General features: G+C 44.4%; 1 protein-coding gene across 1 annotated transcript in view; it reads right to left on the bottom strand.

Annotated features, from left to right (window-relative positions):
• SORL1 (sortilin related receptor 1) overlaps window positions 1–27,053 on the bottom strand; it is a 165,241-nt gene that overhangs the window by 66,864 nt on the left and 71,324 nt on the right. The window contains exons 12-20 of the mRNA XM_040976801.1: window positions 23,494–23,582; window positions 13,951–14,129; window positions 12,440–12,626; window positions 8,426–8,554; window positions 7,865–7,950; window positions 3,682–3,854; window positions 2,579–2,710; window positions 1,519–1,610; window positions 184–430 (exon numbers count right to left, since the gene is read on the bottom strand). Coding sequence (XP_040832735.1) covers window positions 184–430; window positions 1,519–1,610; window positions 2,579–2,710; window positions 3,682–3,854; window positions 7,865–7,950; window positions 8,426–8,554; window positions 12,440–12,626; window positions 13,951–14,129; window positions 23,494–23,582 — 1,314 coding nt within the window. The remainder of the gene's footprint in view (window positions 1–183; window positions 431–1,518; window positions 1,611–2,578; window positions 2,711–3,681; window positions 3,855–7,864; window positions 7,951–8,425; window positions 8,555–12,439; window positions 12,627–13,950; window positions 14,130–23,493; window positions 23,583–27,053) is intronic.

Below are 27,053 nucleotides of genomic sequence, written 5' to 3' on the forward strand. Positions count from 1 at the left end.
GGTACCTCTGTGTGGCACTCCTCTGCATTGGCAGAGGGAAGGATCTCAAATCTAGAATTTAAGCTAAATTTCTATGAGCTGAACAGCATCTCTGTGAAAACACAAGAGTAACAGGCTCTGGACCCCAGCGTGCTCTTCATCTGCTTGGCAGGCTGACAGGTAAGGATACAGATAGACTCTCACCTTAAACACAGCAATGGCGTAGGGGTGTGGCAGCTTGTCCAGGATGACCGAGCGCTGCTGGCCGCTGAAGGTGATGCGCTCAATGCAGTCCAGATAGGCATCCGTCCAGTAGATCCACTGATCGTCCACCGAAATGCCATTGGGCCACTTCACATCCTCTGACACAAGGCGATAGGCAGCAGAACCATCCATGTTGCTCCGATAAATCCCAGGTTTCAGGTCTCCCCAGTCAGTCCAGAACATAATCCTGATCAAGACAGGGATTGCAACTCGTACCATCAAAGCTAGAGACACTGGACTCAAAGACCCCATGGGGAAGAGAGCCCTCTAGAACAACGAGGCCATCACAACCTTTAACTGCAATGCTTGAAACAACCTAATCCTCTGACCTAGGGATTCCTCAACTGGCATGTATCTACAGATGGACAAAATCAAATTATGCAATGAGAATGTGCAAGAAAATGTACATGTGTATATTAACCCTCACATTGCTGAATAGAGGAAGTGATCATTTCTTGCAAATGTCTTGTGCTAAAATGAGATAAATATTGATACGTCTTTCTCTTTTTAAAAAAACTACAGATTAGTAAACACACTCTGATTCTAACAATCACATACATTTGTGTTTTATGGATAATGCTTATACTGGGGTCTTCAAAAAGTTCACAGAGAAATTTTACCAAATATTATAAAAGTTATGAAAATCCTATGCATGGATTTCAGAATTATTTGCACAAACACAAACACCTTTCCTTCCACTGTCCACGAACTTTTTGATGTCCCCTCAAAATGGGCCAAAACAATTCTGAATGAGACACAAGAAACTATTGACCATCACTTCCACTAGGAAGCATTTGGCATGAAAGCTGAAGAATGTAAACACACGAAACATTTTCATTAACTCCTGTTCTTTTTTCAATACTTCCACCAGGTATGTGTAGTACTTCTAGAATTTTCTTTTCAAAAAACAGTGCTAATTCTCAGCCTTAAATGCTATGAGGGGCAAGGCTAGGAAGCCTAATGCAGAGTTTCCCTCTTTGTTATGTTTCTCTCAGTTAATGAACTAACAGAAATCACCACGTGCATACCTGAGCACTGCCTTGGGGATGCCCTCATAGCAGTCAAACACCCCACAGGTGGAAGACACAGGGATACCCCAAGAGCTTCTGAAGCTTTCTAATGAAGAGTGAAGGGAGTTACCTGACCGTGGTGGCTACACTAGGATTTCCAAAGTCTCCGTTAATACATGATTTCTACTACATATCAGATTGCATCTTGTGAGAATTCTTTGTAGTATTGGACTGGGGTTTCCTTATGCGAGAGAGACACACTTACCCCTCTTGGGGCACAAGGACCAAGGCCCGAGGCCGGTCAAGCATGGTAGAATTGACAACTGTGAGTCGGAAGTCACCATCTGGATTAGCTACCTGGTAAAGAGACAAGCAAAAGGACAGGATGGAGGAAACTCCTTGAAGGTTGTCATGGCCAAGGTCTCCTGCACAACCCTAGCCATAGACAAGCTCCCTCTTACACCTGCTTAATCCCTTGCAAAACCCAGCCAGAAAACTGTTCCCTCCTCTGGCTTAGGTGACAACTATCCTACTGCATGGCAGAGCACACAAAGACATGAGTCCCAAGTCCTAGGTGCAATCAGACCTGCAAAAAGGCTAGTTAAATATTCAATAATCCACATTAGCTTATTTAACTAGCTTTGCCACTCCACGATCATAGCCACCAAAGACTCCATACTATCCACAAATCAAAGTCTCCATATACCAGCCTTGAACTGCTAAGTCTACACAGTGACCCCATCCCTCCCTTGTTTCAAGTGGGCAAGCCATCTCCTAGTTCTGCCTAATGCTCCTGCCACATCCCATGACAGCCCTGCCTTCCCAACTGTCTTCTCAGTCCTGCAGACCACGATTTTGCTGGGGTAGACCCATTTATCTCCCTTTTGTTACCTTTGGTATACACAGTAGTAGTCAGTTGCTGAGAAGCAAAGCCACAGACAGGTGAAGTGAGGGATAGATAATGCTAATGGTAATCATGCCATCACCACCATCACTCTGATGACAGGACTCCTAGACTAACAGTGTTACAGCATTATTCCAATGCTGTGGCATTACCAATATTATTATTCTATGCTTCAGCCATGTATCCTGATGAAATCTCCGACGGACCCAGGAACCCTGTTCCGATATAGGCCCCTCCGTAGCAGCTCATCACATTGACACCATCCCCGTTTTAATCCCTTTTCCAGAGGTTCACTGATCCCAATCTCTGGAAATGTCCTAAATCATCTGACCCTCTGACTCCTACCTCTGTATCTACCTGGCTCAAAACCCAGGTGCTCCACCTGCTCACTTAATCAAGAGCAGCAGGAGAATTCACATACCTCAATCTTTTTCAAGCCTGCATCCACCCAGTAGAGTAACTGGCTGAGGGGTTCAAAAGCCAAAGCTTCTACGGTCTCCAGGTCAGAATTGATGATCACCTCTTGTCCTGTACTCCCATTCAAACAAAGGCGCTAAGGAGAGGACAAGAGCAATAAATGGTGTGAAATATTCAAACAACCTCCTTCCCAGTCAGTGTAGGGGCAGGAACCAACTTTATCCAACTGGTTGGACTAGAAGTGGGACAGGGCATTCTTTAACAGTTAGGCCTCCCAACTCAATCCCCAAATCTATTATGACTTCCTGTTTCAGATAGAACTGATATGCCTTCACAGTATCATTAGAAATACCACTAAACTACGTCCTGCATCACAAGAACGAGGCACAGACACTCATGAGTCTGCGTTTAAAATTAACTCAACTGACTGCTGCTGCTGTTAAGCACTTGTGTCTGCTTTCACCATCCTCCCACTGTTGAGAGACGTTCAGATGTCAGGTGCTACTGTTAAGACAACTACCCCACGCCTGGCCTAAATGCCTAGGCATTGTAAAATGTCTGCTGGGCTGAGAATCTAGACAAAGCAGGTTGGGTTTGCTTATCTGAAGGATGACATTAGACAAGGAATGAAGATAAGTGGTCCTTCTTTAAAATGCATGGGTTTCAGCACACATCTATCGACCTGGCCTGCTCAAGGATCTAAAATGCTGACTTTCTCGTTCTAGTCTGTATTCAGAACAGCTCAAGTAGATAATGGTGTGAGCTATGGTTCAGGCAAGCACTACTGGACCATGATTTGATAAAAGAGATGCTAAATAGGCAGTCGACACGATAGGAAATGACTTAAACTCCTACATAGCTAATCTCTAAATCCTAATTGAGGAAAAGGAGACCTCATTTACTAGCTAAGCAACAACACACAGCTTCCTTTATCCTTCCTATATAGATAAAGTTAACAGGAAAAGAAAGCATGCTTCATCTGGCAGCCCTGAGATGAGTTACCACTCACACACTCTAATCTGTTTCCTTAAGCCTTTCTGCTTAAAGTTCATTAGTACAGGACACTGACAAGGCACAGTCCCCAGGACAGACCAAAAGCTGACTCACCTGGATGATGTCCAAAGCCAGGTCAGACCAGTACAGGCAATTGTGCTCATAGTCAAAGTCCAAGGCCACTGCTGCCCGCAAGCCAGTGAGTGGCAACTGCTCCATGGTTCCTGAGGCCAGGTCGTAGCGGTGGATGGACTTTCTCATGGCATACAGGATGAATTCGTTCTCTTCTGCCAGACACACAACATACCCAACAGATCAGACCCAGGAGATGCAGCTGAGGTCACAACACATCTGGCCTACTCTTTTCTCACAGGTAAACTCTTTAGACCCATGGAGGGGTGGTAGGCCTGAGAGGCAGAGTAAATCATGTCAAAAAGCAAGGAATCAAAGACTCAAAAGGTGTGCAGTGGAGTCACATTCCAGCTTTCTGCACATGTCTTAACTCCAGCGGATTTATCTTTTCACCTGTAAGTACTCTACCTGCTGTGTTTTTTAAATCTGCAGAATGCACACTTCAGGAGATACACTGCTGAGCTCAGCTGAAAGGTGTCAAGTCACACTTTCCCAGCACAATGATTCCAGTCACCTAATTCTCCCTCATTATGATGGCATCATCCAACAGAGACCATCAGTGGCTGGAAGACTTGTAACTAAGTTTTCTTCCTGATTGACTCACTCACTCATGTTCTTCACCGTGGCAGATGGCAATCATTCCAACCTATTAAGATTCTTCAACTGGTAATACTACATCTCATCCAAATCATACACAAAATGTTTCACAACATCATTATCCCAACGACTCCTCGCACCTAGCAGATTCTTGTACAATGACTTAGTGTGAGGAAAGGCCTTGCTCAACCCTCTTAACAGCTGTGCAAAGCACGAATTATAATAACTATAATAACTCCCACTTGACAAATGCAAACACTGATACCAGGGAGGTTAAGTAACTCACTCCAGGTCATGAGGCCAGTGAGTGGTAGAACTGAGATCTGAACCCCAAGGCTATGCTTCAGTCACTGCACCATTCTGCCTCTCAGGATTAGACACCAATGTTATCATCTTTCAGGATTTAGAAACCTTGGCCCAGAGCACCTAACATCAGACAATCAGTACACTACAGGAAGCCCAGTGCTCTCCCTTGTCAAGTGAGGACACAGCTCCATCCACAGGCAGATCCTTCCACAGTGGAGGAGATGAGCAATGCTTTGGCATCTTTATCTGGTGCATCCACTCTAGCGTGCAGAGCTGCCTGGGGGTGGCTACCTGCAAGGGCATGGGAGTTCCACACTGCCCCATGCCCTGTGCATGTCATCATCAGAAGCCACATATATCCCTACCTACGTAACATCTTGTACAATAAGTTGGTAAACAAGCACCAACCCAGAGAAGCCTGGAGAGAACAAACAACACAGGTAAAACTCAGAGAAACTGTGGCCACATCAAGGAGGAGAAGGCTTTAGAGAAAGAAGCATTAGAAGAAGCTGGGCCCAGGCATGTCTCAGGGCACAATTCTGACTTTACCCAACTGCTACTTGTTGAGTCTGTGATCCTAACCAAATATTTGTTATTGCGTCATCTCCTTTGAGGGTTCACAGAAAAGTTATTTTTAAAAAATGCTCTTAAAGAAGAGCATCTATTTTTGACAGGATGTTGCATATGAGACCAAGATGCAAATGTGTATGCCTGGTTAGATGCCCAGGCTGCCTTATCATTCATTCCTTGAGAACATGCACTTAGGTACCTTCTGTATGAAAGTTTTTGTATAAATAATGCATCAAATGGTAAATGGAAGGGTAGGCATTTAGACATCATGTCTTGTATCAGAGTAAGCAGACTGCACAGCTAGCTTTGCTCATGACTGGAGGCAGTGGTGATAATTCAAGCATTTAGATGCCCAGACCATTCACACAGCAGATCTGGCCTGACTCCTGCTTCCCAGAGTCAGCATGGCTCAGTCCCAGCCATTGTAGGCATCTGGCAGATGAACCAGCAGGTGGGAGCTCTCTGTCTATCTCACTCTGTTTCTCTGACTCTCTCCCTAATCCATAACTCTACAGAAGTAAATACACCTAAAAGTTTTAAAACAGCAAAAAAAAAAAAAAAGTTAATGTGGCAAACAATTTAATACAGTAAAAGTTTGCCTTCTTTTTTCTTTAGTCTCATTTAACTTCAAAAATATACACATGATAACCAATTTTTCCTTTCTGTTTTCCAGAAAACCTTCCCACTGCAATTCTCAGGGAGGGAGGAGGTAGTCAAGAGGCAAAGGCTCCTGTAAGCTACGTTGCCAGAAGCAAGTCCTAGCCCCACATCTTTTTCCAGCACCTAGCAGGCTCATCCCAGTACTCACTTGTTCCTTCAAAGAAATGAGCACCCTACCACAGAGCCTACGCCAAGAAATACTTGGTTTAGGGTTAGGCACAGAGGAGCAAGTGTTTCAGGGCATACCTGGAAAAAGCACAGAACTCTTGGCTAACCCTGGCCAGACACTTCACAGCCTGGACATGTGTGTTTTTACAGTAATTGTAAAAGAAGAAAAATGACTGCATTTGTAAAGTCCTTCCAGATGCCGAGATGACCTCATCTCTACACAGATGTTATGGTTCCCATTAGCCCTGGGGAACCGTCTTTTCCTTTCTCTGTAAATTTCACCTACTATCCTGTGCCCTTTTTCCTTCTTTCACTTTCAGGAGGTGGCCTATATTGAAATGAGATTTCTCCACTTCATTGTCTGCTCAGTCTTTTCCTGTCAGTTTCCCATTCCTGCCAGTATACAAGGCTTTCAAATACAACCTGTTTTGTCCCTTGCTCATTACTTTACAAACATTAACTGCCAAAGTAGGCACTCCAGCCCTTTCAGGGCTATCGCACCAATCCCCAAACCAAACCCTTGTCAGTAAAAGTTCTTGTGAGAAGGAAATTTGGATATTATCTGCTCATTTGATGGAATCTGCGGGATTGGTGTTTTCTCTGCGAGACTCCACAGTGAGGTATGTTAATTACTGTGGTAATGATGGAAGATTAAATTAAGGGACTAACAAGCTTAGCGTGAGAAATGCCAAGGCAAGCAGGCAAGCCGTGAGCCCTGTCTGCAGAAGACAGCACACTTCCCCCAAGACTCGCAGAGTGCTGGGGCCGGTCCAGGACATGGCAGCAACAGCAGCACTGCTGTGGCAGGCAGCATCAAGTTCTTGCCTCCGTGGAGAGACATGGGATCTGTGAGCAGGAGGAAGAGCTCAGAGCAAATAAAGAAGGGCCCTCAGTGAATAAACTGAACAGTCAGAGCGGAGGTTAACACAAGCTCTACGGCAGGTAATAGAACCACAACATTATAAATACCAGAACACTTCGCAGCATCACTAAATCAACTTAAAACATGCCTGGAACAGGCTACATCTTTACAGCAGGTGTCATCACTCCATAGACATTTTTCTTCATGGGTAGGCATCCTGCTAACCTGAAACAATGAGAATGACTCTTTCATGTGAAGTCCAGTGACAAGCATGGGGCTCAGAGCCTAAATGTTAACTTTGTCATTTACTGGATCGGTGCCTCCTTAAGTAAATCCTTTACCTCTGTCCTGGAAAGCAACAGAAGACCCAGCTGAAGCCCTTGGCTCCTGACTTCAGCTTGATGCAGCCCCAGCTGCTGCAGCCACTTAGGGAATGAGCAGCAGACAGGTCTCTGTCTCTCCTCTCTTTGTAACTCTGCCTTTCAAATAAGCAAATCAATCATTAAAAAGTTGGAACCGATACTATCTGATTTATTGGGCTGATGAAAGGACTGCACTGGCAACACACAAGAACGTACATTAAAATCTGTAAAATTCCATTAAAACATAATTGTGACAAAACTGAAACAGACCACTTAGCTCCTTGCTGCCTCATAAGTGTTTTGATACTCAACTCTGATGAACAGATCAAGGAACATACACAGGACTGCAAACATCCCGCAGTGCCCCACAGCTAACAGCAACATATTTTCTGGGGAAATAATTCTCAATGAACAAAGGGAATGCCCTCAAAAAAAAAAAAAAACCTGAACCAATGCAAAATATTTTCCATTCCTATAAACAGAAAAGGCTATGCAAAAATCCAGTTTGGATACTGAGGCTAGGGAAAAGGGACCTCTGCAACGTCTCGGTGAGTTTTCTCTGCTAGGTTGGAAGAGCCAGGAGCCTGCAGCTGCGCTTCAACGTGAGCCAGAGGTCAAACGGGAGCACCGCCTCTCTTACCTGCCAGAGGACAGGGCACCAGTTCTCCTTCCAGTCGCGCCTCAACATCTCCTCCACTACAGGTGTCTCCAGAAATCTTCCGGTAGCTGTCACCCACCAAAGCAAGAGAGCAGAAACAACAGAGAAGAATCATGAAGGCACCCCAACCTGGAATCTATTTCCTGTACCCAGAAAACAGATTCCGTCTATTCATCTCCCAACAGATCTAGATGTAGGCCTGTTAGTCTTCCTGAGCCATTTTCACTATCATTCAGATCAAAGCAAGCCATCCAGTGCACAATCCTAGGCAAGATTTTTAAATACATTTCTTCCATAAATGCCTCTGCAGATGTTTCCTTCTGGAATTTATGAGTGGAGATGGTCCCAGAGTTGCAGAGAAGTTCACAGACTTAACACTTTTTTGATCACTGAATGTAGAAAAGTTTAAACGTTGCCCAGACTATGTGCAACCTGCTAACATGTAATTCTAGAACATGGTTTAGCAAGGCTTCCCAATAGCTCTCTGCTCTATCTAGAAGCATATTCCTGTGAGCCTGACATAGCAGCATCCCTGACACTCACCCTCTGGTTCGCCTGTAAGTAGAGCCCACGGGACACGGCACGGGAGGGGAGAATGACTGCCCAGAAAATCCCGGATCTGGAACACACACTTCTAACGACAAGTCTTCACTCATTCGGAAGCCAAAATCACTGAAAAGATAATTGGGCATTGTTAAGGTCATTGGTTCACACATTCCAGGCACTTCCACAGTAACTCTCGACTTTTACCATACTTTCTATCTCCTGTACTATGTTTACTTAACGCAGCCCTATAAAAGAACACTTATTTTTTTGCATTAAAATACACCTTCAACAGCGGCTTTCCATCAGCACTGCGACTGGAAAACCCTTATGATATTCCAAAAATATGCAAAATGCTGCAAATCATCATGTAGAAACCAAATAGTATTTTTAAAGATTTCTTTCTTTACTGAGTAGGCAGAATTACAGAGAAAGAGGGTCAAACAGAAAGATCTCCTATCTGCTGATTCATTCCTCCAGTGATAAGGGCTGATCAGGCCAAAGCCAGGAGCTGGGCCTTTCATCTGAATCCACACACAGTGCAGAGCTCAAGCACTTGGGCCATCTTCCTCTGGTTTTCCTAGGCCATTACCAGGGAGTTGGATTGGAAGTGGAGTAGACAGGAGACAAGCTGGCGGTCATGGAGGATGCTGGTATCACAGGCAATGGCTTTCCCTGCTATGCCACAACACTGTCCCCTCCTTCAAAAAATATTATTAAATATTAGTTATGTCCAATTCTAAGACTTTGGGCCTGCCTTCTCTTTGCAAAAAGAGATTAACAAATATGAAAGAATTACAAGCACCCAGTGACACCCCTTGCTGTTTCAGAACAATTAAGGGAGAAATTTAAAAGTATATTATTGTTTAAAATATTGTTTAAAATATTAAAGTATTCTGAATAAGGATTCAACATTGTGAAGACTGTTGACATATCATCTAAATCGGCTTGAGTGTCCCATCCTACAGCAATGTTCACTCAAGACTGCCTGTGAGCTGGGAGTCACCTCTGCCAAATCTCCCCACTCGTTGGGCAGCAGCTCAGAGTGGGCTACAGGAAGCCTCTGTGGAATCTTCTCAGCTCTGCTCTCAACTACATGATTTCTCTGAGTTCACCTGGCAGCTAGGACCGACACTTGGTGCAGTGGTACAACACCACGGAGGATGCCTGCACTCTGTGTCGGAGTGCCTGGGTTGCAGTTCCAGCTCCACTGCCCATTCCAGCTTCATGCTAAGGCACAACCAGAAAAGCAGCAGATGATGACAATGCCACCCACAAGGGAACACCAAATCAACTCTCTGCCTGGCTTCATCCTGGGAAATCCCTGACTACATTACATGTATTTGGGGAGTAAACCAGTGGATGGGAGGACACGCTCTCTCCCATTCAAATGAAAGAAATAAACACTTTAAAAACAATAAAATGCAGCTGTGTTATACACATCTCAAGACCCTATTCAAGCTTCAAATTCTATAATCCAAAGGGAGCTCAAGTGCTCTATCAGAGGAGCTTAGTTTACTCTAGTTAATTCGACAAAACACATATTAAATATTTCCTAAATAAAGTAATACAGACACAGGGCAAAGTAGTCTGTGTGTTTCACATCACAATCTACATTTTGCAATATATAGAGCACTGTTCAAAATACACTAATTTTATTGCTGCATCAAACTGCTCCCATTCACAAAATCAGTTCATGTTTGCCAAATGGCTGCTTTCATCTTTTTAGGGACTGGGCAGGGCATTGGCTAATCCCTCCTACACCTGAAACCACAAGGTACCCTTCTCAGACAGCTTTCTGCAGAGAGAGGTCATGGCCTGGAAGACTGAGAAACTCCAAGACCAGCTTCCTTCCCTCCCCAAAAGACATGGAGATTGCACAATGTATCCCACATGTCAAAGGAAATGCTGGCCCATAAAACCTTCAATTACACATCTCAGCATATACACTGTGTGTATACTCTCAGGGGTAGAATATAAAATACCCTGCTTATTAGGAGCCACAGTCAAGATTTTGAAAGTCCCATACCTTAGCAACACTGGGAAGCACAAATATGTAAAATTAAAAATGTTCCTGTGACCTGGGACTACCTGGGCCAGCAACTAGGTATCCTGGTGAAATCTGAAAGACTATTGAAACCACCTGATTTTCAAGTCAGCCATCAATTAGTAGAAGCTGAACCACAGGCAGACACTACAAACTCGGTTTCATCTTCATTTGAACTCCTGTCATCCATGCTGGGGCCATTTCCCTTCTCACTGTTATAGTTCAAGACCAAAGGACATTTTCAAGAGCCACAGCCTGGCTTTTTTTCAGTGGCCACAGGTTGTGTAGAGATAGCCCGAGGTCCACATCCTGTTATCACTTTCCTGGAACAATCATCCTACCATCTTATATAGCCTGCAGTATAATTTTTTTTTTCCTAATCTGTTCTATCCCTGGTTGGTTGCATTTAAGAAGGCAAAATCTGCGGGTGGAAGTCACCCATACAGATTGCATTAGACAAAGGGAGAGAAAGGAAACAAAAGCCTTTTTAGTGACTGATACCTCCACAGTGTCCATCTGTCCAGGGAGGACCACACAAGGCCAAGACTCCCCAGATGACCATGACAGCTCAGGAGACCAGAGCAAGGCAAAGAGCACTGGGCTAACCCCGCCACTCAGATACTTTTGCCATGACCTTGGAAGAGGAGACTAGCCTCTCTCGTCTAAGCTTTGGTATTCACAGCGCAGGCTGCAGAGCAATAGCACCCACGTGAAGGTTAGAAGAACGCCAGAACCCCCAGGGCAGAAGACCCAGGGACTGGTGCTCTGATGCACCTGCAATGCTGCCACCTGCAGTGCTGCTACCTGCTTCCTCTACTTCCCTGGAAGCTGGCCTGGGCACAGCAGAGTAGTTACAAGAGAGCACACAAGCCATAGAGGCAACGAGGTCTAAGACTCTGAATCCCTGTACAACCTTCTCATCTAGAACACATGAGAAGTTTCTGATTTAACCCAGGTAAGCATGGCTGCTGGAAGCAAACTGTAGATCTTTTGTGTCTCAGCACCGGCTCAAACTGAGCTCTGCCCCAGACCAACCTAGAACTACTGCCTGCTGGGTTAACAACTTTAAGAACTGTCAGAAACCCTGGTATGCGGTAACCACCTTCTCGCAGGAGAGCTCTCTTCTGACCATCAGCCCTTCTCAAAAGCTCTCCAAGGCCGCTCTTCCTTATAGAATAAGGTACACACATTCTTGGGTTCCTACTCCCAGTCAGCCTCCTCTCCACTCAGAACCGTATCTCACATACCCAGCAAAGCATCTAAACTAACCCAGCAACACTTTCCGGTCTCCATGTCGGCACACTGTTGGCTCAGGGTCACAGGGCACTCCCGCTGCACACTCACAGGCTGCCTTAAAGCAAACCTCAAACACTGCTTCTTCCAGAAACTTCCTGATCCCCAAACAGTAAACCACAGCCCCGCTCTTCCTTTCATTAATCAGAGTGCCCCTTCCAAGCACCTGCTGCTTTCTATCTCCTGTCAAAATTATTTCCTCCCATGCCACTTTTTCTACTTTCAGCATTCTCAGCAGGACCCTGGCTGCTTTGCTCAAGGAATAATGAATGATGCCAAAAATACACATACTAGCAAGCCCTTGTTTCAGACAAAGGTATAAATCCCCTTAGAAAAGGGATCAAAAGAAAAAGGAGTTAACCAGAACAGAAAATTCTGGAACTTCCATTCCTGAGCTGCTCTCCTAGACAGAAATGCTAGGGCTATTTATTGCTGAACAAACGGCTGCAGCTGCCCTGTGTGGTCACACCTCTACCACATTGCATGGCTGTACCAAGTAGGATAACCAGGGAGAAAACTGCCCAGCATTCCTGGCACATAAAAGATACTCAGTCATTGTTTGTTCCTTTCTGTTCTTGTCCTTAGCAGAAGGGTCCACGCCTTTGTCTTTTCCCCTTAAACTGCTAAATGAATAAAACACTTGGTGATGGTTCAACTACCGTAGAAGAACTCACCATTCATAGTCCTCCCGAGTGCAGGAGCAGTTGGACACGACTACCGGCCTGTCGAAGTCCTCTCCATTGAAGCACATGGCATGCGGGGTCCTCCTTTTGAAAACGGTCTTGTGTCCAAGCAAACATTCATTCCCCCGCTCATCCGACGGAGACCACAGCTTGTAGTCATTCTCTGTGCAGGGAACGCCTGGGGACAAGAAACCCAGTGCAGAGCATGAGAGGCAGGCCCCGACAGTATTTCCTGTCTCGCCATTTCCAGTCTATCTTGTTGACCTCACAAGCTGTTCCAAGCCCCCAGCTGACCGGTTATGAAGCTGGGCTGCCTCCACGCAAATAATTACCACCTGAAACCCAGATATCCATCCGAGAAAGCTGGGAAAGGGCGAGTCATCATTCAGCACCACGCGAGTTTCTGAATTAGTTTAGGACAGTCAGTAGTTCCCTTTAGAAACAGGCACCCAGAGGTATTTCTTTCCTCAGGCATTAGGAAAAGGTCGAGTCCTTTGACAGAGGTATCAGTCCCTGCCTGTTTCCTCAGGTGGTGTGGACACTGGGCAGTATGGCCCCCAAAGTAGTAGACAATCCACCTGCCCCACTTGAAGTTACAGGATTTTCATGAAAAGAAGGTGAGAGATGGCAAAACAACATGCATGGTCAGCCAACTTAGAAGTATAAGTAGTGTGTTAGCTACTTTCAGTGCAAAGTATGTCTGTTTATGTAGATCTTCTCTATTGGAAGGCTGCCAGGCTATCTAGCAGGTAGCATAAAAATATGCATAGGTTCATGCTTTTAAGGGTACACACAGAGAGTACAGATATTATCGTTCAAATTTGTCATTAAAGGTGTGACAGGCATGCTTATTTCTGGGTACACAGAGGAGGGGGGATAATAGTGCAAACATACTGCATCCTGAAACCTGAGAGGGATTTCAACCAGTGGAGACTGACAGGTGGAGAAGAGAAGGCACAGGAGTGTTCCAGACAGCTGGGATGATGCAGCCAAGGCAGAGGGCTGGGAATGGGCAGGTTAATGTGGGAAGGTAGGGAGAAGATGCCAGAAGTTCTCAGTCTCCCTGCCTCCTTGTATGTCCTGTGTCTAGCAGGTCGTGGAGAGAGTGTAGATTGCGAGATTGTAGATGGGACTGAGAGAATCCAGTGTCATGATGTACCCTGTCTTGCAGACAGTAAGGCACATTCACTGACCCCTGGAATTACTGATTTAGGAAAGTGTTTTTCATTCGTTCAAACACCCACTTTTTCAGTGGAGATAGAAGTTAAAACTACTATGTGCAGAGAACGCACAAGAAAATGAAGACTTACAGAATAAACACTGTCCTATTCAGAGAAGGCAGTCCATCTTAGTTCACTCCTGTGGGTTTCTCACTAACTTATAGGTGACCATCTCCTTCAATGGATCATGAATCATCCAAGTACCCAATATCTAAGCTGGGGCTCTGCCCACAAGAAGTCAATAAATATCCATGAGAAAGGGGCCAGGAGACAGCAGCTCACCCAAGGCGTCGGTGGCATTGACCTGGAGGATCAGCCAGCTGTGGACATTCTCTTTGTTGGAGCCGAAGATGGTGAAGACGGTGCTCTTCTCCCCGGGTTCCGTGAGGAGCCCGTACACAAACACTGGCTTCTCGGAGAAGGTGAATGCTTTCCAGGTCTCTCCTTCGTTGGTGCTGTACCTGCCCCAAGGCAAGCAAGGCATCCTTGAAATGAGAGGCTCCAAGACAAGGGTTTGAGAGCACAGTCACAGTAACAGCAACCAGGACTGCCTAGAAACACGGCCGATCTGAGACTGCCAGGAAGGAAGGACATCCCAGAATACAGTCATTTCAGAACGACACAGGAACCAGCCTGGTGGGACAGCTATCCACACTTAGAAAAATTTTATCACAAAAGAGAAAAATGATGGTAACAAATGTACCACTGATGGAAACAGGGCATGGGTTTCTGATGATAAGAGAACTGAAAAAGGGAAGGTTTTTTTCCTTATATTAATTAATATACAATACCACCTAATAAGGATTGAAAACAATAAAGGAGTGATAAAATTTGCCATTCTGTAATCCTCCAAAGTAATGACCAAATTCACCAGACGGCTAAAGCTACTTGAGAGACCAGAAAGTCCACAGAGCCTAAAGTCACTGTCCTATTCTCTACACAGGAGGTAGATGTAATTTTTTTAGTGGAAAACCTGACAGTTTTGTAACGTTAATCAAACTTGGTAACATCAGTCTCAGAGCAACCAAACATGATGTGTCTCCTTAACAAAGCATATAAGAGTGTACCACTTAGGGACTACTCCACAAGGCAAGGCATTTCCTATGATCACTGCCCTGCATTCTTCAAAGGCACCAAGGGCATGAAAATCAAAGAAACACAACCGACAGAAGGTTGTTTAATCGAGGAAGGTAAAGTATAAGCACATTTGTAATATGTAAATTCTACACAGGATTCTTCAGGATTAACAGAATTCTGAAATAAGAAAGGAAAGGAGCCAGATGCTAATATAGCAAAAGTGATAAAACAATTTATCAATAATCCTGAGTTCATGTGGATTTTCCAACATTATAATTATGACTTACTTATTAGAGATGGATGTTTAAATAGTAAGTTGTGAAGGGGTATGACATATGCAACTTTACTTTCCAAATACTAAAACAGTAGATGGATGGATAGAAACATAAGACAGATGATACAATCAAGGGAAGACGGAAAACTCCTAACAACTGGTTACTCTAGATGAAGATTATACATATACGCATCCTACCTTTAGTGATCTCAAAATTTAAAAAGTAAAACGATAGAACAGAACTGTTCTGAGAAACTTGTGAAAGCAAGGAAGCAAGTGCTTGTAAAAATAATCAGCACTTAAGTAACTTAACTAATTTTAAATTACCTCATGTATGGCAGACAAGGAAGAGGAAGAAGAGGAGGAAGAAGAAGAAATGGGGGAGGGCACAAAGGGAGAAAATAACATCTGTGTGATACCTGGCTTCCTCACCCAGCTGGCAAGGGGCTCAACATGGGAAATTACTTAGAACTTTCTTTAGAATAACAGGACCCTTGGGCCTCTCGCTAATTATGTACAAAACCATTTTCCCCACCTTTCTTAAGTTTACACAATTTTGTTTCTATTCTCTCTGGATTCTAATATTCAGAGAAAGTTTTTTGTAACATCATTCAATCCGAATACTTGTTCACTTATGGAGACTATTAAAACGGACACCTCTACAAGAAAGCTAGGAGTTAGAGTGAGCTGTGGAACTGTGCAGCAGTGAAGTAAATACCGCTGGGAGGCTAAGTCACCCCTTCTGCCACAAGTTCCCATCTGGCTGATAAGCTGTTGACTTGCACCAAGTTTGAAGCAGATATTTGGATAAGTGAAGTCATTCATTCTCCTGCTTGTACCAATGTGATGAGGCAAAAACTTAGTAACACTTTTAATGCAAACTGAATTTGCAGTGTTGGCTTATTAACCAGACATGATGGCAGGGATCTGCCTGCTCTGTGATAAAGCTAGAAGTCCATTTATTTGTACATTGCCAAGTTAATTCCTTTAAGAGTTCCGCAAACCCAAGATAACCTCAGGAAATGAATCACCTAAATTCTCAAGAGGTTCCTGGAGGATTCTGAAAATAACTTATTAATGAGGCTAACCAGCAGGTGCACATCCACATACAGCCTTGTATCTGAAGACAAAGTCCTCATTAGAAAACAGTGCTTTTTCAGAATTTTAAGGCAAAGGACGGGCACATTACCAACTGCAGCAGCTAAGAGAACATCTATTTTCAATTGAATTCTGAAACCTAAAGAAGAAACTGTGATGGTGAAGTGAAAGTGACAAAAATGTTTCAAGAAAACAAATCATTTCTTCTTTCTGTTCATAAACCTTGGAAGAGAATGAAGGACTTCAGCTTTGAAGAACAGAGAACTCAAGCCATTTGCATAAAATTATAGACATAATCTCACAGGCAAAAATTCTCCAGAGAATGCAAGGCCACATAATAATACTCATAGCATCATAATATAACCACAGATGCTGTAAGATGGGGCAATAGTGGGGATACCCAACTCATGGCACTACCAGGAGGCTGCACAGGAAGGTTCTTGTATACTCACAATTTTAAAGAATACATTCAAGATGAAAGTCATATGACCAAGAGCTAAAGATATTACAAAGCAGCAGTCATCTGTCATTCGCTAACTCTAGTTGTAATTCATCTAGGTGGGCAAAGTAGCCAGGTGATACAGTTGAAAATGAATCAAAACCTGTGTTTCAAGTTACCCAAACAACTGGTAAATTTATGTGAGGATGGGTTGGTTTCCTAGTAAGAATTCAGAAAAATTAAAAAATGGGATCACTATTCTGAGAGCCAACAAAACCAATAACAACATACATTATCAACGGAAAAACACACACACAAGAAAGTTAAATGGAAACTATCACAAAAATAAATTGAAGGGAAGCAGAAGATTTAAAGACAAAATGATTGCAAAGTCCTTTTAATGAGCTCTAGAAAAATTACGGAAAAGTTATCTTAAAGAACAGAAGAAAAGCCAACATCGTGCAACAGTATGCTAAGCCACCACTTGAGACACCTGCACCCAGATCAGAGTGCTGGCTACTCTGCACTTTCATTTCAGCTTCCTGCTAATGTGCCAGGGAGGTAACAGATGATGGTTCAAGGACTTGGGCTCCTACCACTCTTCTAACACTCCTAGCCAGAGATGTGGGTTCCTGCTTCCAGCCTGGCCTAGGACAGGCTACTGTGGGAATTTGGGAAACAGATGGAAGAGTCTCTCTCTCTCTCTCTCTCTCTCTCTCTCTCTCTCTCTCGCTCAGCCTTTCAAACATACAACTCTGTTCTACCAAAAAAAAAAAAAAAGAAGAAAAGGAAAAATATTTCTTTCTCCCTAAAGAAGAAAAGGTGATTTTCCAGCGCAAGGAGCACCTTGGCACAAAAAAAAAAAAAAAACCAGCCAGGGATAGGGTGCCTCTTGGAAGGTTTTAACAGACCAATTCTATTCCCTTTGCTCTTAGAAATTCTTGAAGAACAGGATGATGACATAGAACATTCTTTCTTCATGAAGATCTCAGATCACACGGCCAGATAAAATTCACTGCTCACACAACAAACCCCTAGAGTACTGACGGTGTGACTTCGGCTCACAGCAAGCCTCTGTCCCACAGTGCTCAGCGTGTCTGTTAGTGACCTGGGAAACAATCTGGAAGGTGAGTATACCAACTCTGTGCAGGGCATGCGGCAAGTCGGATAGATAATGGGGGTCAAAAACAGGATTCAGAATGCTTTCCTACAACAAAAGAACCTGCAAACAGAAAACTGAAAATCAAGATCCACAGGAAGTTAATAAAAATCTTACCTGCTCAGGTTTTTTTAAGATGGACCACAGCGGATCTTTATTAAGATCCATCAGAGAAATGGATATCTTAATTTCTTTTAAGTTGAACTCAGCCTAGTAATACACAATGCAAGATGGATAAATTTCAAAATATTTTATGTTGAGCAAAAGAAGTCAATTACAACATAAACACACAGAATTCTGGAAGAGGCAGAATTAGCCTTTAGTGATAAAAACGAAAGCAGAACAGCAGTTGCCTCTGACTGGATGGGAGTAGGGAGAATTGCCAGGGCAGGCACAGGTAGGTAGTTTCTGCTGTAAAGCAAAGCATCTACCCATCTTACACACATTCTTTAGAGCTGCCTATATAATGTGTATAAGATGTAAGCCTGATATCAATGATCCCTCAATCAGAATAAACCTTCATAGGAGGGGGACCAGCACTGTGGCACAATAGATTTGAGTCCTGGTTGCTCTGCTTCTGATGCAGCTCCCTGCTGATGAACCTAGAAAAGCAGCAGAAAATGGCTTAGATACTCAGGCCCCCTGCACCCATGTGGGAAGCTCAGAGGAAGTTCCTGGCTCTGGGCTTCAGACAATTCTAGTTCCATGCAGTTGCTTGGTGAGTGAACCGGTGAATGGATGTGTGCTTTCTCGCACACACACACACACACACACACACACACACACACACACACACTCTCTCTCTCTCTCTTTCCCTCCCTCTTCCTCTCTCTTTTCTTTCTCTGTAACTCTGCCTTTCAAATAAACAAATGAATACATATTTTTTAATTTAGCTAGTTTTATTTTTATTGGAAAGGCAGGTATACAGAGAGGGGAAGAGACAGAGAGGAAGATCCTCTGTCCAAAGATTCACTTCCTAAGCAGCCACAACGGCTGGAGCTGAGCCAATACAAAGCCAGGAGCCAGGAACTTCTTCCAGGTCTCCCACGTGGGTGCAGGGTCCTAAGGATTTGGGCTGTCCTTGACTGCTTTCCCAGGCCACAAGTAGGGAGCTGGACAGGAAGTGGGGTTGCCAGGATTAGAACCGGCACACATATGGGATCCTGGCATGTTCAAGGAGAGAACTTTAGCCATTATGCTATTGTGCCAGGTCCTAAATATTTTTTAAAGAAGAAAAAAAAAAACTTCATAGGAACGTTCCCTGTGCAATGGTTAGTAAAAATGATCAGTGCAGACTTGGGTTTTTAATTGCATGTCCAGATCCTGCAGATGCTCATTCCCACGCCCTCTGCCTGTCTCAAGCTATCAGAAGCGGATCCAGACCCACACATTAAGGTAGCCATGGTGGTGCAGGGATGGAGCTGCAACCCAGAAGGTAGGGTTCATGAATGTTATGGTGCATGAGAAAAGAAACTGGGAAGGTTTTGCGAAATAGCAGAGGTTAAGAGAACAAGGACAGGTACCTCAAATACTTGGAAACCTTTCTGTAGTGCCTATGTGTTCAGGGACCAGAACCATCCCTACCACACAGAAGTCAGAGTACAGAAATCTGGCCCCATTTTACCCAAGAATGGGCGTTCATAAATGAGTGAACCAATGAACAACATCATGCTTCAAAGTGAAACACAAGCACCTCTGGGGCCTGGCAAATCTCCCATGAAACAGAGCAGAGACTAGATGATTCTCTATCACAAAGGTCATATAGACATTCCTTGCACAGACCCATGGAAGGTGGAACTGGAGGACACAACGCATCTAGATGACTGCCGGATGTGCAGCAGTTCAACTTGCTCAAGTCTGCGTTCATCTCGGGGGTCTGCAAGTCTAATCCTCTCCCTCTGCTTTCCTAGCACTGCCAGGCTCACACCACCATCCTAGTCAGAGGGCATGACCTGTAAAGCATTCCATTAATGGTAGAGATTCCACACAGACTCATGCTGCCACATTCTAACTCTGGAGTGGCATTCCGACCTTGATTTAAGTCTCAGCCCCAATTTCACTGCATCCCAGAGGCCTTCCCATGGTCCAAGCTGGCCTTCAGTCTGACTCCCACTACACCTCAGGCTCACCTCTGCCTCACATCCTACTATACTGCTATGACCCAATTTTGTGTTTTCTATTAGCCAGCCATTCGTAATAGACAAAACCTCTTAACCACTTTTGTGTCCCTGGCATCTTTCCTGGCTTGCAAAAGGCGCATTAATCAGTGCTTGTAGGAGGCCATGAAATAAGCAGTACAGGGTTTTCCACTTTTTTGTGTGCGTTAACTCTGCCTCTCAGCTTTTTAACAATGGAAGGGTGGTAAGAACACCTGTTCCTCTACATCTTTAGAGACAGACGACACCACACAGAGGCCGCACTGTCTGTGTCAGCCACCAGCACAGACACCAGGAGCTAGCTCCCACAAACCTTAGCGCTGCCATCAGGTGAAGAGGTTAACTGCCATCTGCAACTGTGTGGCTTCTTCCAAAATGCATGTCCAGAGGAGACAGCTGCTCCGATGCAGGCATTCTTTGTAAGAGTTTTTGGGTTTTTTTTTTTGTTTTTGATTTTTGTTTTTGTTTCTGTTTTTGTTTTTTCAATCTTCCCAGAGAAAACCTTAGTGAAATTGAAAATGAAAAAACTCTCCTAACAAGTTCGATGCCTTGGGACAAGCCCAAAATATCATCAGGATCCACCAAAAGTATCATCCTGCTGACAAAGTGGTGAGAACAACAAACAGGGATCAACAAAACACAACAGCCCTTTCTCTGAAGAACCCTGATGACAGCCTCACCCCCTGAGCAGGCAGGCTTCGCAGCAGGGGCTGGATGCGTGTTTCTGTGAACCCCCCAATCAGGCTCTGATTTACTCATTTCAGACGTGTTGCCACAACAGCCAAACAAAGCATTCCAGCCCTTGCTCTCAGTTTCAATTAACAGTAACAAAGGTACCAGTCTCAGAAGAGAATCAAGGCAGAAGCTGAAACAAATAACAGTCAGCTCTTAGTTATCTGTGCTAATCAGTGACAGAAGAGACATGAATAATTCAAAAAATACACCAGCATGGAAAACAAAAGGCTTAGCTCCCTAACGAATGTAACAACTTTTGTCTCCAACACTTCTCACTGTAGAGGGGAAAGATTCCCCTCAGTTGGGCTCTCCTTTATAGAGACCGGGAAGAATCAAATCAAAATAAACTCCTCCTCTCAGTCTGCCCTGGCTCATTAATGTCACAGAACTTGCATGTGGGCCCAGCAGCTGTGAAAGGCCTTACTGCCCTCTGCCTCCTTGGTAACTAGCACATCTGGTTCACTGAAACCATGTAACACATGTTTGTGTAATTGACCTGAAATGATTCCCAACAAATCACATCATTTCCTGTGTGAAAGCTAAGATGGACTGGGTCATCTCAAATGCTAGCCACCAGACTTCACACCTCCAGGGAGTGCCCACTCCCATTTGTGCCCCATTTACATCAAGTACAACATTTGTGCCCACTCCCATTTGTGTCATTTACATCAAGTGCAACAGCAGTGGTCCCTCAGGAGGCTGTGCAACTGTCCCACAACCCAGTCCCTCCCAATTTCATTAATCAGTCCAAAACCAAAAAACTACAAGCAACCTCAGAAGTGTGAATGATCTAATTCTCAATCAAATATTTGTTAAATGCCTGCTAACCTGTAGAGAAAGAAATGCTTGTCTACAAAGACTTCACTAATAAGTGGATCAGTTCAAGCATGTCATAATAAAAAAGGCAACCAAGAAAGAAATGTGATCAATGCTAGTTCATCAGAGAGCCACCAAATGTGGTAAGACTCAGTGGAGAGAGATGTGATTGTGCCTAGGGAGACCAACAGTGACTACAGAAGAAACATAAATCTTGTGTTGTCAAAGGAGCCTCCACCTACCCAGGGGCATCACCACAAATCTCCACTGTGGCCTGAGGATGGGAGTATTATCTCCTGTTTCTCAGAGGCAAACAGCTCCGTGGGCAATACAGGCAGGAAATGCCAGGTGGCTACCCAGATCTAGGCCAGGCTCAGGCTGGCTGATATTTAGGACACAGGCACCTATCAGCAGGAAGCTTGTATCCATCCTCATATTTGCAAGTGCTACATCCAGACATCCCTCAAGGACCTATACAAACAGAAGAATGCTAGGATGGCCAGCATCCCCAAAGTCTACCCTCCTCCCCAAAATCTTTTTTTTTTTTTAATGCTGGGGGAGGATTATTAGGTATTTCTGGCAGCAGGTTTATTTTCTTGACTGTGTTTTGCTCCAGCTAGTGCAGAGTGACGCTGTGTTCCCTGAGCACACGAGCACCGACAGATGGTGTAAGAGGACTAGAATCACACTAACTCCTTCAGAGGAGCCAGCCTGGAATGCTAATATAATCTGCGGAGAAGTTAAACAAGGAAAATTAAGAACCCACTTGAATACCTGAAAGCGACACAAAGAAGAAAATGCATTCTTACGAAGGCAAACTATGCCCCATGCCTGTTTTTCATACACAGCTGTGTGCCACAGACTACAACTATTTGCTCACCTATCTTACACCTAGAGGATGAAGTCTTTAAGAACAGAGCACAGCATACAATTCCCCTGAACACACAATACCTGGCAGTTAGTGCCTGCTAACTGTGTGAGAGGGGAACTGAATGCAGGCTGCATATATTCTGATATAAACATAGGAAGCGCCATGCCTTGTGACTGTCCTCGGCTGAGTGGATAGGACTGAGCACTGTGACCTACCTCTCCTAACCATTGCTGACAGAGCAGGGACACACACCAGTAATGGGCTTCTCTCTGCTTCCTGGAAGCCAGACAGCTCTCCACACTGCAGATTAACCCACTAGGAGAAAGCCAGCTGCTAAGATCTGTTTCTTCCAAATGCCTATGTCTCTCTTTGCTGTGGGTCCTCATTCCAAAGGAAGCCCAGGAAACGAAGATTTCCTCCTTGTCTAAGCAAGATAACAGAAGTTCTCGCCACTTGTTCCAGCATCCATTAAACAGATTCAGCTCAACGATGGCCGGCTGCTCTAAGCTTTCATTAACCATTAGGTAATGCTGTCAAAACTAATCCGAAATAAGAAGTTGAGAGCGTAGACGTCTACTTACCCTTGGCATTTTTGCTTTGCAGAACAATATTTTTGCAAAGAGGACAGGACGTACTCTGAAGACCCAAAGCCACCACCAAACAAGAAGACCTTGAGCGTGCTACCTTACCTCATTGTGCCTCAGCCCTCTCTTCTGTAAAATGAAGCTCTTAATCCTAAATGCTAAACATCCCTTCCAGCCCAGGGACCCCCCAAAATGAAACGGCAGAAGTCACCTGATCACATTTTAAGTATACTATAATTGATATCACTCATGCCTAGGGACCATCAACTTTTTATCATGACGTATTATTATTCATATCAAGAGTAGAACTGTGGGGGTATGTCAACTTATATAAAGCAAACAAAAGCAAGTTGAAGAGTCTCTAACTTCTTAGTCATGAGGAATTCTTTCTATAGAAGATACCTTTCCAAATCAATAACATGATGTCACTTGTTCCTTATGATGCTTTCTGGAGACAGACAGGGCAGGTTGTTATTCTCATCTTACAGATCAGCTTAACTCATTTCCAGAAGTCGCACACTGTGTTGCCAACAACTCAGTGCTCCGAGAAATGTCTGGGAAAACTGTGTGCTGCTCAAACAAAAAGCTGAATCAGAAAAATCAGAGAAACACTTACTTCAGTTCGTTGGTTTCCATGCCCTGGGCAATGGCCATGATGATGCCACCATGGTCTCCCCATGTGTAGTAGTGAGGTCCAGGGAGTGCCTGGAGAGAAAGAGCTGATGGTGACGCCACTGCCTTGGAGAGAACTATCAGCACAGACAGACAGACAAACACACACACACACACACACACACACACACACACACACACACCTGCTACCTGGCTATTTTTTTTTTCAGTTTGGCACACAAACACTTTCATTATCTCATCTGTTCACACAATCCAGTTTTTAGATTCCAATTTCTTTTTTTCCAAATGAAGAAACAAAGGGTTAATATTAACATGGTACAATTATAAACAGCAGAGGTAAGACTCACGCCCAAAACTCTGGACCACAACCAACCAATGATTACAAGTTAACTTTGGGGGAAGATATTCAGCTTGGTGATTAAGATACACCCCACATGGAGGCACTCAGCCCTAGCTCCTAACTCCAGCTTCCTGTTGATGTGGACTCTGGGAAGCAGTGGTTATGACTCTGGCAATTGGGCTCCTGCCATTCATGTGGGAGACCTATATTGTAACTGCAGCTCCAAGCTATCAGCTCAGGGCAAGTGTTAGAAGGATCTGGGGAATTATGCAACAAAAGATAACACACATACTCTCTTTCTCTCATAAACAAATAAGCAAACAATGAATTAAAATTAACCTAGGAGTTCTCATCCTACTGTAGCAGTGAAAAGTCCCTAATTACAACTAAAAACTGGACAGAATACAGGAAACCAATGCTGGAGGATGCTGAAAAGTAAACAGCAGCAGGTAACAGATGGAGGAGACATAAAACCTGGAACAGCTCCCCACACAGCTCTATGTCCTGGACCAGCCTAGCCCCAAAGCAAAGTCCCACGGCATGCAGTCTCCATGCCAGCGAGAGAACTCTAACTTCAACAGAAACCACTCCTCCCAAAGTAACCAGAAGGAGGCACTGCATGCTCGGTGAATATGGACTCAGTCCCAGTAAGGAGGGTGTCAGATAAATAAATTCCCTAATTCTGTGCAGGAAGTCACATAGAGCTCAGCCTTATCCCTCAGCTGGCCGTGGCTGAATCGGGCCCAAATGGCACAGCGGAGCCTCAGCAGACAGCCTTGGCATTTGCGCTACCACCCAAGAGGAATAAGGCAGAGCATTCTGGTCAGAACTAAAACCAGCTGATTATCCTAAAACACAAACACCAACATCCTCCAGGAGAGTTAATCCCATCGATGTCCCTGGTGTGTCCTGGATACAAACCAAGTGCTCAACATCCAAAGTGCAAATGTACCTATAAACCAAGGTCATTGCCAGACAAAGACAACTGACAGGTAAGACCCCTAGATGACACAGCTATCAGAACTCTAAAACATCTGGCCTAACCGTGGTCCATGAGATATGGGGAAACACGTTTGGAATGAACCAAAGAAAAAAGCTATCCCCTGAAGAGGTAGAAACATAGAAAGAAAAGAAAGAAAAGAAAAAGAGAAAGAGAGAAAGAAAAGAAGACAAAGAAACTCAATTGAAATATTCCTGTAAAAAAAATACAACATCTGAAATAAGAAACTTAGTGACAAGTTCAACATTAGAATGGAAGTAACAAAGATATGAGTGAGCTAGAAAATAAATATGAATCAGTAAAAATGATCTACTCTAGGGTATGACATTGCAGCACAGCATATAAATCTGCTGCCTGTGGTGCTGGCATCCCATATAGACATCAGCTTGAGACCAGGCTACTCCACTTCCAATCCAGCTCCCTACTAATGCACATGGAAAAGCAGTGCAAGATGGAACAAGTACTTGGCACCTCCTTCTTTGTGGGGTATCTGGAAGAAGCTCCTGGCTCATGGCTTTAAACAGGCCCAGCTCGATCTAGCCACTGCAGCCAGTATAGAGTGAACCACTAGATGGAAGGACCCTTCTGTCTCTCCTCTCTTTCAAACAATAAACAAGAGAAATTGTCTATTCTAAAGAAAAAAAAAAGATATTTCTGAAAGTGACCAAAGAATTTACAGAGAAGAAAAAATGTGAGAAAATAATGTTGGCAACTTTTGCAGATTTGGAAAACCTAATTTTTTACATTCAAGATCAACATCCTTTCTCTTTGAATTTGGGATAGTTTGAGAAGACTTGGTGCTTGCCCTTTTTCTTAAATAAAAGTGAAAGAAACTGAAGAAGACACAAAAACATTCATGGATTGGAAGAATCAATATTAAAATGGCCTACAACCAAAAGCAATTTACAGATTCAATGCAACATCCGTCAAAACACCAAAAACAGGGGGGAAAGGTGGGTGATCAGGGTAGGAGGGAGTAGCTCTGAGTAGAGAGACAGCAGTGGGAGAAACACAGGTGCTATGCAGAGCTGGAGCAGCAAAATTTCTGTCATTAGATGAGCAGAGCTACTGGGAGGCCTGTGGAGGAAGGTGATGCTGCGTGGATGAGGCAAACCTGCTAAAAACACCCAAGGTTGCAACCCCCAGCCCTACTGGAGGGTGAGCAAAAGCAGGCTACAGGAAAACACCCTAACCCACAGACAACAGCCTTATGGATTTGCAGCTGACACAAAAGGAGCCAGAGCAGGAGGACTCCTGCAGGAGTCGCCCAAAGAAGGAGCACATGACAAAAAGCCACAAGACAAAGCACTGACTCCAAACCTGTGAAGGGAGGCAAAACTGAGGGGGATTCCACAGGCTGCTGATTGCCCCCAGGTCAGTGCATTCACCTCTTTGGGGAGCTTAGGAAACAAGCCACTGGGGACAGAACCAGCTAAGGGAGGGACCCAGGAAATGAAAGTGTAGTCCACTCCACACCCAGAGGGTCTACACCCTAAGCTCCCTGAGAGATAGCTGGACCACCCAAGAGGGGGATGATGGAACCTTAGGGGGTGCAGAGACTGGATTGTGATCAGATATTGAAGAGTAAGAATTAAAGGCAAAATGCATTCATGCAGGCAGTCATCAGGACCTGCTGTGCAGGTTCCAACACTCAAAAAGTACTAGCAAAACAGATGAGGGGAGTGAAGGTTGCCTTGGTAAAGACAAGCAACTCAAGCAAGTAGCAGCGCACGCACAAGCAGTGGGAACAGGCCAGATACGCACTTGAGTAGTCCCAGTGTTACAGGAGAGTCAGAGCAGTGAACACAACAAGCAGGTCAATAACAGCTTAGGTGCAGCCCTGGGAGAGGTGGGAAGGAGCAAAGCCACTGACCCACAAGAAGCTTTGCAGCACCCACAGGCAACAAGTGGATGAGACACAGTGCAGCACACATGATCAATACAACTCTGGCACCTGCCTCAATGCCTATTCCAAGATCCTCAGCACCAAGAGAAGAGCAGCCTGCAGTGTGCTCGGGGGCACCTTCCTGGAAGTCCCAGGCACACAGCAGGAGACTCTGTCACAAGGCAGCAACAAACTAAAGGTCTGTTTTAAAGTCCAGGGACTCTTCCCACCCCACCCCCCAAAAAAGGTGGAGGATGCACACTCCCTTGCCTCTATTTTCGAGAAGTCTCTCTACTGATCAGAAGAAGATTTGAGGTA

Source organism: Ochotona curzoniae, unplaced genomic scaffold (assembly GCF_017591425.1).
Source record: "Ochotona curzoniae isolate NIBS_2020 unplaced genomic scaffold, NIBS_Ocur_1.0 contig_2723, whole genome shotgun sequence".
NCBI classification, from domain to species: Eukaryota; Metazoa; Chordata; class Mammalia; order Lagomorpha; family Ochotonidae; genus Ochotona; species Ochotona curzoniae.